This window comes from Anarhichas minor, unplaced genomic scaffold, assembly GCF_050575085.1.
Source record: "Anarhichas minor isolate MPS153535 unplaced genomic scaffold, ASM5057508v1 ptg000080l, whole genome shotgun sequence".
Taxonomy (NCBI): domain Eukaryota; kingdom Metazoa; phylum Chordata; class Actinopteri; order Perciformes; family Anarhichadidae; genus Anarhichas; species Anarhichas minor.
Window position 1 is genome coordinate 2,987,875 of NW_027466526.1, and position 13,080 is coordinate 3,000,954.

Genomic DNA, 13,080 nt, shown 5'->3' on the forward strand with positions numbered 1-13,080 from the left:
ACATTGGAACAAAATAGAATAACTGATCAAAGAGAGCCCAAAGTGCTCCTGAACATCTGAATGTCCCCGTGGCTCAGCTTGGTACAGAGCTTTGGCACAACGGGGGGAACCAAACCATGACTCACACCCCCGTGATCTAAGAAAAGAACCGTGTTTAAAAGCAGATCAATTGATGCGTTCAGACAATGCCTGGATAAGGCAAAGAAAGCAGAGCAAACAAAAAAAAGGAACATAAAGTTCAGGTCATTAGAATTAATTGGACCCAAGGTTAGAACATCTCACAGTGGGGAGGGATGGGAAACGAACAGGGGAAAAAGGCCTCGAGTAGAGCAGCAGGCATGTCTGCAGCTTATTTCACATTGGGGACATTTCACATACAGTATGTGTGTACAAATATGTTTATATTAATTTAATTGTTACAGCATGCAAAATAATATTCTGGTGTAGTGTTGCCTCGCACTGAACTTAAAGAGATAGTGTAGCACGATATGGTCGTACTGTTGAGCGAGGAGACCACGTTCACCAGATAAATCTCACCTCTAACCATTTGTGAAAACACAAAATAACAAAATATCCAAACACTATGGCCCTTGTGTTAAAAACTTAAAGTGACACCTAGTATATCTGTGATTCACAAAAACAAACATTACAGAAACAAATGGCTCAAAAGAATACATTCAAGCACATTAACACAGTACAAAAAGAAAATGGCTAAAACTAAAATATGAAATAAAAGTATTTTTCCCTGTGCTGGTGTGACAGAGGTAAGAGCAGGGTAAGGAGGAGGTGAGCTAGATGGCAGACGGGGACCGACTAAACAGAAAAAGAGCCGCTGAAGGACGTGACGGATTGATGTGATTTCTATTTGGAATCCTAAAAGAAGAGGAGCTCGCCTTCACCTTTCCATAATCTAACGTTCAAAGCAGAAAATTCACATGAACTCTGTGTGACTTTTTCACCTGCTCTCTTCTACTCCTTCCCTCTGGTAAACAATCTGAAATCTGTCAAAACAGTGGGAGAGGAAAAGGGAGCTGGAACAAACGTGCCACAGCATTTTTTTTGGGGGGGGGGGGGGGGGGGGGGGGGGGGGCAAATTCACAGAGTCCTCCTCATCATTACAAAGCGCATATTTTTCAAACGAGCGTATTGAACTTCTGCAGAACTTCTTCATAAGTGCCGTGACTTGCATACGGTATTTCTGGGGAATGCTTTTTAGCGCTTATATGACTGATCCTACTACAAACCACACATGCAAATGCAAAAATCTCGCGGTTGTTCTGTATATTAAGAAGACTTACAGGCTGAGCTAAATACAAAACATAATACAGAAAAGATCAACATTTTTGCTCTTTGACAAGTTGCTTCAGGAACAACTCCTGACTGAAAAGCAATGTTTCACTGCCCTCTATGGTTGAAACTTGAAAGTCAGTTTCACCCCTGATGGGTGTGGTCAGAAGTGTGAACTTGTATACCTGTAACCACACCCAACAGTGATGTCATGGTGTCAAAGGACCACCGGAAGTCATCAAAGACGAGACTATCAGTCAAGTTACTTTTCAAACACAAGCACATTTATACATATAGTACTACAATGACAATGTACTACAATGTGAATTGTAAGAGCACGTTTTAAATGTGGGATCTGCACCGTGGTGTAGTGTCTAGCATTGTCGCCTCACAGCAAGAGGGACCTGGGTGCACCGCCCCTCCGTGTGGAGTCCGCATGTTCTCACCGTGTCAGGGTGGGTATCTCCGGGTTTACCGGCTTCCTCCCACTTGGGTTAATTGCCCGTAGGCGTGAGTGTGAGCGTGAATAGGTCAGACCTGTGCCATACTTTAATATCTATGAACCTAAATTCATCTTCATCTGCGCTTGGAATAATGATGTTATCGAAAGTATTAATGCCGCAGAGAAGCTGTGAGGCTCCCAAATTGTGTAATTACATGTCTTTGCTGTGATGGGAGGATGAGGAGGTTGGAGCAGATAGGATGAGTTTCAAAAAGTGTTCTACTCAAACACCTAAAAGCTGGCCCACATCCCTGCCTCTTTGAGAATGTTGGTTATGGCCAATATCCTGCTCTGAGATACTTGATAAGTATGAGCCAATCAAAAGTAAACTAACATGATCAGCAAAAAAACAAGAAAAAACAACAAGGACATTGCTTCAGAAGCAGCACTGCCCCATAACATGATGCTATCTAAACATGTTAGGGTTTTAAGACCACACACACACACACACACCAGTTTAGCCCCTAATGAACAATTAGAGATAAGAGGCTGGGCTTTTAGTGCTAATGTAGCCAAGGTAGGGTAATATGATGCCTTTAGGCTGATAACACTCTAAATGTGTGTGTGTGTGTGTGTGTGTGTGTGTGTGTGTGTGTGTGTGTGTGTGTGTGTGTTTGTGTTCGTGTGTGTTTGCTTGTGTGCATGAATGCATGTGTGTGGTCTGATAACAGTCCCTGGCTGAGAAACAATCATATCAGAGAGAAAAGGCTGCATTACAGCCCACTGGCAGTGGCTGAGAAATAGCAATATTAATAAATATAAATTAGCTCCCACTGTCTTATACATTTCAGTTTTTAAAATGACATTTCACATGAAAGCAAATGCCCCATACTCTGTCTAATTCATGCTCTGCTATGGTATTTTCTATGGTCTTCCTTTATTGTTATTTAATTTAAAAAAGAGGATGAAGGAGACCCAAAAGAAAGCTTAGATCTTGAGGAAGAGGATGATGATGGTGACGACGAAAACAACTCAATGTTGACGAGACATGGAAGGAAACGCTGAGAACAAAGAGGTGGAAGGGTGGAGTAGTCCTTCCAGGAGCTTTGTGCTTGGCCCGGACAGAGAAGTGAACCAGAGTGAGCCGGCCGGTGTTTTTTTTCCAGATAATGTAATCAAACGCCATATTGATCTGAGGCGAACCACAGATGGCTGCTGCTGACCTGAAGTTCATGGCTTCCAAATCAAATTAACGTGATGAAGTTACAGATCTGACAGAGCTGTTCGACGCAGCGTCTAAACGTGCGTCTGCTTTAACATGGACGTAAACGCCACACACACACACACACACACACACACACACTGGAGTGGTTGTAGGGAGATGATATTGCGGCTCCAGTTTGTTGTGAATCTCCCCGAAGCTGGTCAACACCAGTCATATGGGCCGCTGTGGACACGGATCCCTCTTGGTCCTTGAGCACAGACTGTACACTCCCTCATAAATATCACGACCTAACACTTTTCCCTTTTACTATGCAGTACTTATTCGTAGGAAAGAAAAGTAAGTGGGAGCTCCTCTTTGGGGCGTGAGAGTGAGACGAATCAAAAGGAGGCACTTGCTGCCCTCTGGAGGACACCAGTGCTCATAACCACAACTCAATACACATCGCACAGGAGCAATCAGCAGACAATTCTGGAGGCCATGTTGTGTAAAGATTGCCCTGAGGCTGGTAATAACAAGGTGGTGCGTATAAATGACTTAATAATAACAATAATAAAAAAGGACATTTAAACTGTAGCCAAGAAGCCAGAGCCTTCAGGGCTTGTGAAGCTAGTTCACTGACCAGCAAGGAAACCTGAATGTGAAAACATTTACACTAAAGTAATAAGCTTTGATGATGCTGGCATTGTCAACCAGCACTGGTGCCACCTTCCTCACCCGATCAACATTTCTCAACAGTTCAACAAACAGAGCATCTCTAATGTGCCGTCTTTTAGTGTTTCTTCACAATCTACCATGATGTTGAATATAACAGGCATGCAGTATATTATTTCTGTAAAAAACATTATTTACCCAGACTTAAACAGAAAAGGCTTTTATATGAATGCCATATGAAAGTACCAGCAGCCATACAATAAATGGACATAACAACAGGAACCCCCCCACACACACCATGTGATAAAACCCAATACCACTGACCCGCAATAGGAAGTACTAGCTTGTGTAGTTTGACCAATTTCTGTTGATCCAACCCTGTGTTAGTGTTTGTGGTTTGTGCTGGTTTGTATTATATTGTACAGGGGTTCCTGTTATTCCGTCCACATTATATGATTGGAATGCTTCAGAGACGAGTTAAGGTGAGATCACAGTAAAACCAAATCCCACTTTGATTTGACTTATCACACCTGGACGCCGTCAGATGCGTTAGTAGTACTTACGTTAGATTGAGTGTCTGTTATTTGGATAACTTTATCATCACAGTCATCCGTGTCCATAGATGTTGTGTCAGTCTGCAAACGGAAGGCACAGCTAACATGTAGCATTCCACTGTTCAGCAATGCAGTTAGCCAGTTAGCCTCGGCTATCAATCTGAGCAAGTATGAATGGCATGCACCACTCAAGGTTAGCTTGTTAATTATTACACAACAATATATTTCCCACGAGACTCGTGCAAATGAGTCATGCTAAACTTAGTGGACAGTTATGACGACATTAGAGGAGCTGTTAATTCTATCAATCCAATGCATCACTGTGTCTGTATGGACCAACGTCAACTTTGATAATAAAACATAATTAAACTGCTAAAAGGGAAATTGTTAAAGAGGGAGAAGAATACTAAAACATTAACAAATTGTCAAAAAAAAAAAAAAGCATCAACAGAGATCTGGAGTCTTACCTTGGTTTTCCTCCTGCTGAATTGGAAGATACCCAAGAGGCCTTTCTTCTCTGCTCTGTTCAAACTGGTAGTACTGGAGTGCATGGAGTCTATGAAAAAGAGGAGGAGGAGGAGGAGGAGGACATGATAGTGTAAGTGACTCATAAAAAGCAAAAAAGTCAGGTTCAGTCTGAGAAAAAGTCTGTGAGGAATTTAGTAGAAATGAGTGCCTAATGATCACAGCGTGCGTGGGTTAATTAGATAACAAGAGATTGCCAAGACAGTAGGATACCGTGATTCATATGATATCCAATATATGTGCTTTGCTTTATCTGTATGCTCTTTATTAATTGGTTGTTTTAAAACATTTTGGAACGGTCTGCATACATACTCCACCTGTTTTTATTCACAAAGAACCGAACAGAATAATCCTCTGAGTTTCCTCAGCAGAGGGCGCTATAGCTTTATTATTCTCATGGACCACCTCTGTCTAACCTTCGCAGTCTACAAAGCAAAGAATGTCTCATGATAACACTGTTGACTTGAGGGCAGGGAGGGAACGTAAACTAATTAAAACAATCACAGAGCTCTACTACTGCGTTCTGGAAAAAAAAGCAAACTAAGTCAACAGTAAATCATTTCAAATTGACCGGCATAGATGATGTTTACACAAGTATCAAAATGAAAACATTAAAACTAAAATTGTTTCTTTGAGACGGGTGGCTAGCAAGCAAACATGCAAGTCCAACGTCGTAAAAAAGCAGGGTTAATAAGCAAGGGGCAGTACGTTGGGTTAAACAGCTACGTGGTTGGAACCAGCTAAACTTAAGACGTATCGTGACTTTATACCTGAGTAGTTAAGAGCTGGAGCAGAAGCCCGCTTAGGCTGGAGAACTGGAAAACATAACAAGCTTTAAAAACACAGGAAGTCATTTATTGGACAACTGACCTGCATCAAAAACAATCAATCGATCTGTTGTATTTGCAATGCTGTAGCACCGCAACGCCGCTGGGAGTGTTTCACCACTGAGTGCATTTGAACACATCATGACACAAACTAAATGATAAACCAGGCTCCATATCCTTCATGACAACAGAGAACGGTTGAATAACAGAATACAACCGTTACGTAATACTATTTGACCATAAACATTGAGTAATGTTCTGAATGTCCTTGCTTGTAGCCGTCATGACCATAAACCCCCAAGCTTTTCCGCTGTGATCGCTCTCTGTGACAACAACAGTATCTGGAATTTTGGGTGTGACTGTTACCATGGTAATGACCGACGATATCAGATCTTAGACCATAATTCAACTTGCTATCAGATAAAGAACACAACATTCTAGTTATTGTACCCCCAGGGACACTGTATTTACCAAGGTTCGTTTAGATGAAAGTATTATCGAGGCTTTGCCATATGGAGGGCTGTCCTCAATCAGTTGGTAGGGAGCGGAGGTGCATAAGAAAACCCTCATTTGTGCTCACTTAAGGTCCCTAAACAGAAGCTCACAAGACAGAGAATGAAGAAACATATACGTTCTGTTGTGCAACTGTGTTATTCTCATCATGAATATAAAACTTTGCTACATTTTACATACAACATTGCCTTTTTATGGTGGCTTAAGACAAAGCTGTCGAATTTATAGCAGAGCTAAAAACCTATCTTTTGCTTGTAAATGCATTTATACATTTTTACAAAGATATTGTGATTCACTGATAGCACATGCTACAGTAATTGCATTGGGGATGATATGCAGTCACAGTAACATCAAATAACATGACATACAGTAATAGCTGGACAAGCCAAGGCACCCATCAGTATCCATGACGACGTCTTTAATCTGCTTTAATCTGCTTTATCGGTCATTAGCACAAACCCAGAGGGGCTCTATTCATGTGTAATTCATTGAATCGAACAAAACTAAATAACTATGTAAATAATTATATTAATAACCATTTTTTTCACATTTAAAAATTATAAAATGATGTTATATTTAAAGTGGCTATAATGATGTTTTTTTTGCTTTAAGTTATTATAAAGTACATATTGATTGCACAATGTGATAGCTATTGAATAATGACACCTTTAGTGTTCAGATTGGTTCTCTGGAAACCTTGCTTTCACGCTGCAATTCTGTCTGCCACCGGGTTCCATCTCCCGGGGAAATGAGGGCTCGATTTACGGCTTTGTTAACCATTGCTCAACCAAAGCAGCCAAAGGATAGCCCTTTTGTTTTACCCGGTAGCTATCCCCAGTTACCAACGAGTATCAATGTCTTTGAAGTTACTATCCCCAGTAGCGCATGTGGCCCACGGTGGAACAATCCTAGTAACTGTGGGGGAGAAAAGAAATACAGTGTGTGTCCTACTCCTGTGTGGTTGGTTGTTGCCAAGTTCTGAGGAAAATGGAAAGCGATCCGGTTGTTTTTGCGACAGAAGCACCAACTATGATACCACTTGGAGACGCTAAGGAGGGGAACGTTGAAAAGTTGTCTGTTTGTAAAAAATGTGGTTACTGTTCTGGGAACTTAATACACACTGAATATTAAGCAATCTAAAAGTGACTGAACCCCCAAAAAGAAAAACGAAATAGACAGAATTAAGTGATCGAGGTTTACCTAGACTCTGATTGTGTACGTAGAGCTCCTTGATCCCCAGCTCTGTTAGAGATTTGTCCAGCGGCAACTCGTGGCGACTGATGCTGTCCTTCAGCAGCAGGACATGTGCAGGCTCGAACTCGCACTTGTCACAGATGACTGGTACCAGAGCCTGTAGGGGTACAAACGGGTTGACCCGTACCACTGCCTTCTGGCTGCCGTGGTAGTTCACCATCAAACGCACCGTTTTCTGATGTGGAGAGGGGAGAATGGTGGGAAGAGAAATGGAGAAATGGATGAAATAAAAAAGGCTAATTGGGGCTCACTGTTGTGACTATTGGAGGCATTTTCAGATTCTGCAGTCACGGAGCAGGGATTTGAACCAGTAGGATAACAAGAGTGTAAAAAGATAAACAAAGTGAAGGTCCTCTGTTGGATACATCTCTACTAAAGAAAGAAGGAAATAGGTCTGCCTTGATGGAAGAAATAAGACAAAAAGAATCAAAGCTCAAAGAGCAGACGGTACAGGTAAACTGAATGAGTTGCTGTCTGAAGGTTTTATAGAGTAAGAACAAAACGCGTGAAATGTAAAACATGTGCAAAGGAGAGATGGAGAAAGTAAAGACACTTCAACAATGAGTAACTTAAGCTTAGACTTTGGTTGCTGACAGAAAAAAAAGGAGCATTTAACAGACCAAAGATGATGATATCTGTGTGCATTCATGCACGTGATCTTTGATGTGTGTGTGTAAACCTACACATTACATAGTGTTCTATTATGGAGACAGAAGGGCCACTATGTGCGACGGTCTTTAGCACTAAGTGGTTCACATCAGCCTCTATAAAAACATACTCCAGTCCAAGTGCCTGAAATATTCTTCTTGCGCAGGCTTCTGCCAAAAGGTAATGAACGTCTCCAGTAAGACATCAGTGTCACGGTCAAAACTGTCAAAAAAGATGACAGAATAGTAGACATTAGAGGGGTACAGGGGTACTTCGGTTATCTTAAAGTAGGGTGAGGGGCTTGGTGTTGCTGGACGAAAGTGGTGGACATTTTTCAAAAATCAACAGTTTTTTTTTTTACTTTTGGGGAGTGTGTGTAGTGCCCAAATCTTCTGTTTATCTCACTGGTAGTTCTTCAGGTGTTGGTCCTCAGACAAATGAAATAACAGAGGCAGGCAATCCCAGTAACACAGTACAGTAACACTTCATCACAGTCAAACAGACGCTTTCACTCTCAGGTGAGGTGTTTACTCCAAAAGTTAGCCTATGTGTTTTTAGGGTCCTATGGCAATGCATCAACCTTGTGTTGCATGTCATTGAAATGTCTTTTCCTACATTTTGATCACCCCATTTATATTAATGAGGGTAGATCTTACATTAGAATCACCTCTAAATGTCGTATTAGACTGCATTGATTGGTGTAGACAGATAAAACTGGAATAGCGTCAGTGTCTGGCCTGAGGCCAGGCGGGGTCAAAGAGAGAGAGAGCAACCAGCGAGCCCTGAGAAGAGCAGAGAAATAATGCATGGTAACTAAAGGTAAGGCACTCATCAAATATTCAAACTGTAGGAGGAGAGCAGAGAAAAAGGGGCAGACAAAGAGACTAACGCTCAGTCGAAATAAGTTCAGGTAGGCAAGTGAGTTGTAAAAAAAAACCGATGGCAACAAGACCGGTGATAAAGACGAAAAAAGGCACACGTAAGACTGAAACACCATAAGAACTGACTCCAATGTCATGCTCGGCCAGTTAATCCCAATTGGCGTCCTACCTTAGCATGGGCCCTTACAGGTTTCACTGGCCTTGCTTTCTGCCAGCCGTCAGAGGTAAAAGGTAGAGAGAGGCGGGACGGACATTACAGAGGCCGACAGGGTAAGGAGCTATGCACACTGCACTATCACATGAAGGGCTTTTCCACTGCTATTCTAGACAAAAACATAGATAGCTTTGGGGTATTCTTTTTATTTCTAGTTATTATGCACACTCTTATTATTTAATTTGCTTTAATTTGTTAACACATTAGATGTCACTGTCTCAAAGTCCAGAGGAATCCATGCCAAGCCGAACCAAACCTAATTTCAGCAGCGTTTATAACTGCTGTGACATGTATAACATCCTAAAAGAACAAACATATAACACCGTCAGGCGCCGCTGTAACTCACCTCTGGCACTTTGGGCGCCGGTCTGCGCACCACTCTCTCCTCCCAGACTTTCTCCTTGATGAGGACGCAGGCCACGTCGAGGGAGCCCAGCAGAGCGTTGGGCTTGAAGCCCAAAGAGTGGCCCTCGGGCGACAGCAGCTCCAGGGTGTGCAGCGCCGGATTCAGATGGTGGCGGCTACACAACTCGACCAGCAGGTCCATCAGCGCCTTACTGAGAGAGGGAGGGAGGGATGGAGACAGAAAGTGAAAGAGAGAGAGAGGGGGGGGGGGGGGAGTTTGGAAGAAAGAACCACAGGAGGAGACGGGGAGCGAGGGAGGATAAGAGGGAGGCAGGAGAGAAGATTAGGTTACGAAGCCTAACTTAGTTTTAGCTCTGCTAAAGGGAAGAGTTACTCACAGCTGATGCACTCAGGAGGAAGAATGGCTAGTTGATAGACAAAATACGAAGCAGTTTAAACAGCCATAGTGTAGATTGGATGGCTATAGCACTGATTTCGACCTGAACAAATTAACAATTCCTCCTGTGTTAATATTTATTGGTCATGTATCAAACCATTGTGAGAACCCATCAAATCCAATCCATATGAAAAGAGAAGTTTTATCATTTAGAAGAGGTATGGTAACACCTACATTACTTGACAAAACTGTTGTGTGAATTGGGACTGAAAGCTGAACACGAGCCTAAAACCATATTTTGAAGAACTGTTCTTTGAAATATACAAGAAAAATGTAATATTACTGTTTTCTTCGTCTATCTTTAGCAGGAGAATTAAAAACAAACAAAACAACAACAGCAGCTGTTGTAGATTTTATCCGTACGGTTTATCTCGACAGAAACTCTGAAAAGAGCCTCCAACAATAAAAAGGCAGCGACAAAACATGGTGGCATAGAGAGATAATGACAGAGTACTTGTTGACATGAGTACTTATGTCCATTAAGCCACGAGAGAAGCTCTGCAGTCCGCTGCGCTGCTTTGTGTGTCTGGTGCAGCTGATGAGGAGGCCTGCAGTACTACCTGTCAATCCTCAGATAAAGAAACCAAGAGACTCCAATGTTTTCTGGGAACAGCCAGATCAGATGACAGAACTGAGAGAGCTACCGCCACAAAGGACACCATTGACAATCACTAAAACCACAATCAACAGACCCAGTGTTGCTGTGTTACTATGTGCTCCTTAAGATGAGTTAGCAGATTCACAACACAATCACTTTCCAAAGGTAACGGTCAAATGTGGTATTAAATATGTTACAGTTTAACCTGGTAACCCCAATGGCTATGTAGCCAAGCGTGGTTCATTCTTACTGAACTTGAGATTTAAAGTAGTTTGCATCATGTGATTTTCTAATCATGACAAGTTGGGGTAAGGTTCAAAAGTTATGAGTATAAATGGTATCCTGATTTAAATTTAAAAATAATAAATACATAATAATAATTATTTGTATCTTGAAGTTGTTATTGCAGATAGAATTTTTGGAAAAGCCAACTGTATACTATAAAGATACAACATTGGTGTAATACTATAATCAGATCTGCACATTACAGTGTTAGCATCAATCCTTCAACAGAGCTAAACAAATGTGCAAGTTTGAACCATAAACCATTCTGAACTTTAATCAAACATAAACACCGTTTACTGTCTTTACATAATGTTTTTTAAGGAGATATTGTTGTCTTATTTTGCCTTGTTTGATTGCCAAGCTCGTACAATAAAGTAATTACAGTAATGGTTGGGGGTTGTGCTACTTAGTATCAGATATTTATGACACATCTGTGTGTTTATGACACCTTTGCCTTTATCTTATGAGGATCTTATGAGGGAGAGGGAGAGCTGTAAACACACCCCCTTTGTAGCCAACATGTAATATCATACATTCCTTTCCCCAGAAGGATCTAGAGTAAGGCTGCGATACTAACCAACACCTTTTGAAACAGTTTCAACAGGCAGTTGGCAAAGTTCCACATGTTGAAGTAAAGATTAATGTTATAAAACGATACTAATTACTTACTTTTACTTCTAGTCAGAGGTAGCACATTGACGTCTAGTAGCCTAAAGTTTGCACATGTTTATCAAAAGAGCAGCATGTTGTTCTGTACTGAGGAGGCATCCCTGATTTTCTGCCCCAAATGAGAGAACCTCATTAGGGACAGAAGGCACCAGCAGGACAGCCTTCATTGGGAGACTCTCTGGGACAAAGCTTGTGCTGGGAACGGGACCCCTTGACAAGGCCCCACTGGCACAGCAACGAGTCTCATGCTGTTTGTCTGGTCAGCGTACAGTAAAACCAATTGTTCAGATCAGCAATAGCTAAGATCCTCGTATCTATAGATTTACATAATTTCATGCAGCTATGGATGGATGGACATTTTGCTGTGAAACTACAGTATTGACCACAAACCCTTGTAAAAGGGGCGATACACCGAGATTCAATTTGTGCCCGTGTGCCCCTCCCTGCCCCTCTCACCTGCCATCCTCAGTTATTGCCGTCTGGTTCCCCTGTGGTAGGGTTAGCTGTAAATCCACCGTGGGCCTCAGCAGGTTCTCCTTGGCGTCCACGGCTGACGTGCCTCCTCCGTCAGGTACAGCGTTTCTAAAGATGTGGCGCGGGGCGGCTAGAGGGACCTGCGGCGGAGGTGGGGCGCGTGCCTTCATTCTCTTCCTGGGACACGACAACGGCAAAGATACACAGAGGACAATATCATGAACTCTTGGGCGTTTGTTGTAGTTTCCTAGATCGTACTACGTCTTCCATGTGGGACTTTAGTGGAGTATGTTTAAAAAAATAAATAAAAAAAGCTGTATTTATTTCACATGTTGTACATCAATCTGTTATCGGATTCATAGAGGACACAAGATGTTTGGATTAAGTCAAGAAAGCGATGAATCTTTCCTTTGTTCATCCGATGCAATGTTTCCACACTTGAGTCACGTGTTTTCATTCTTATTGACAAATGAAATGACGTCGATTGTTTGAGTTTGTCTTGAGTCCAGTCTTAGTGACACAGCACAACAGCAACCCACTGCCGCGCTGCTCAGGGAGCAGCCTGAATACCAATGACTTTGTTTCCGTTTGTGACTCAACCTTTCTCTTCACTTCCATTACGAAACGGTCTTCAGATGTGCTGAGCTGATGAGCTTTTGGTTGTCAAGAAGACGATCCACCCATGAGCAGCTGCTTATTCAATCTGTTCCTAAAACTAAATCTAAATAATAATAGAATAATTCATAATAACACCCTCTCTAATATCACTCCTTGGCACTCATAGTTTAAGAAAATACCATAGTGTCATATGTCTGCTTTTATCAAGTCTTACGCCATACCTGTGCAGTTTATTTAAAGACATACTCAACAAGTAATACTAAACTGTGAACATTAGGTTGTTTGAAACCATCTGATAAAAGTGTAATTCCAGCATAGTAAAAGAATCTTTGTAGTTACTCAAAAACTTTTGAAAGCAGCAATATTCAGAGGGCCATAAGGTATTTGATTGGCTCAGGTGCATTCCACGATTAATCAGTCTGCTGACAATATCTCTATAAAAACCACAACTCCTACGGGTGGAGCTGTGTCAGATGTCAATGACACGAGACGCTGCTCTCTGCCCATTTGACCTCGGCTCAACATCGACTGCACTTCGCCTGACAGACGCAGCTGATCAGACGGAAATCGAGCACTTCATTCCGCTAACAGTGACAACCCGCTTTCCTACAGC

At 41.9% G+C, this 13,080-nt stretch overlaps 1 protein-coding gene across 1 annotated transcript in view; it reads right to left on the bottom strand.

Annotated features, from left to right (window-relative positions):
- Nucleotides 1-12,686, bottom strand: part of cobl (cordon-bleu WH2 repeat protein) — a 39,016-nt gene extending 26,330 nt beyond the window's left edge. The window contains exons 1-7 of the mRNA XM_076081353.1: nucleotides 12,682-12,686; nucleotides 11,832-12,026; nucleotides 9,368-9,578; nucleotides 7,225-7,453; nucleotides 5,455-5,499; nucleotides 4,627-4,715; nucleotides 4,169-4,240 (exon numbers count right to left, since the gene is read on the bottom strand). Coding sequence (XP_075937468.1) covers nucleotides 4,169-4,240; nucleotides 4,627-4,715; nucleotides 5,455-5,499; nucleotides 7,225-7,453; nucleotides 9,368-9,578; nucleotides 11,832-12,026; nucleotides 12,682-12,686 — 846 coding nt within the window. The remainder of the gene's footprint in view (nucleotides 1-4,168; nucleotides 4,241-4,626; nucleotides 4,716-5,454; nucleotides 5,500-7,224; nucleotides 7,454-9,367; nucleotides 9,579-11,831; nucleotides 12,027-12,681) is intronic.
- Between the last annotated feature and the right edge of the window lie 394 nt (nucleotides 12,687-13,080).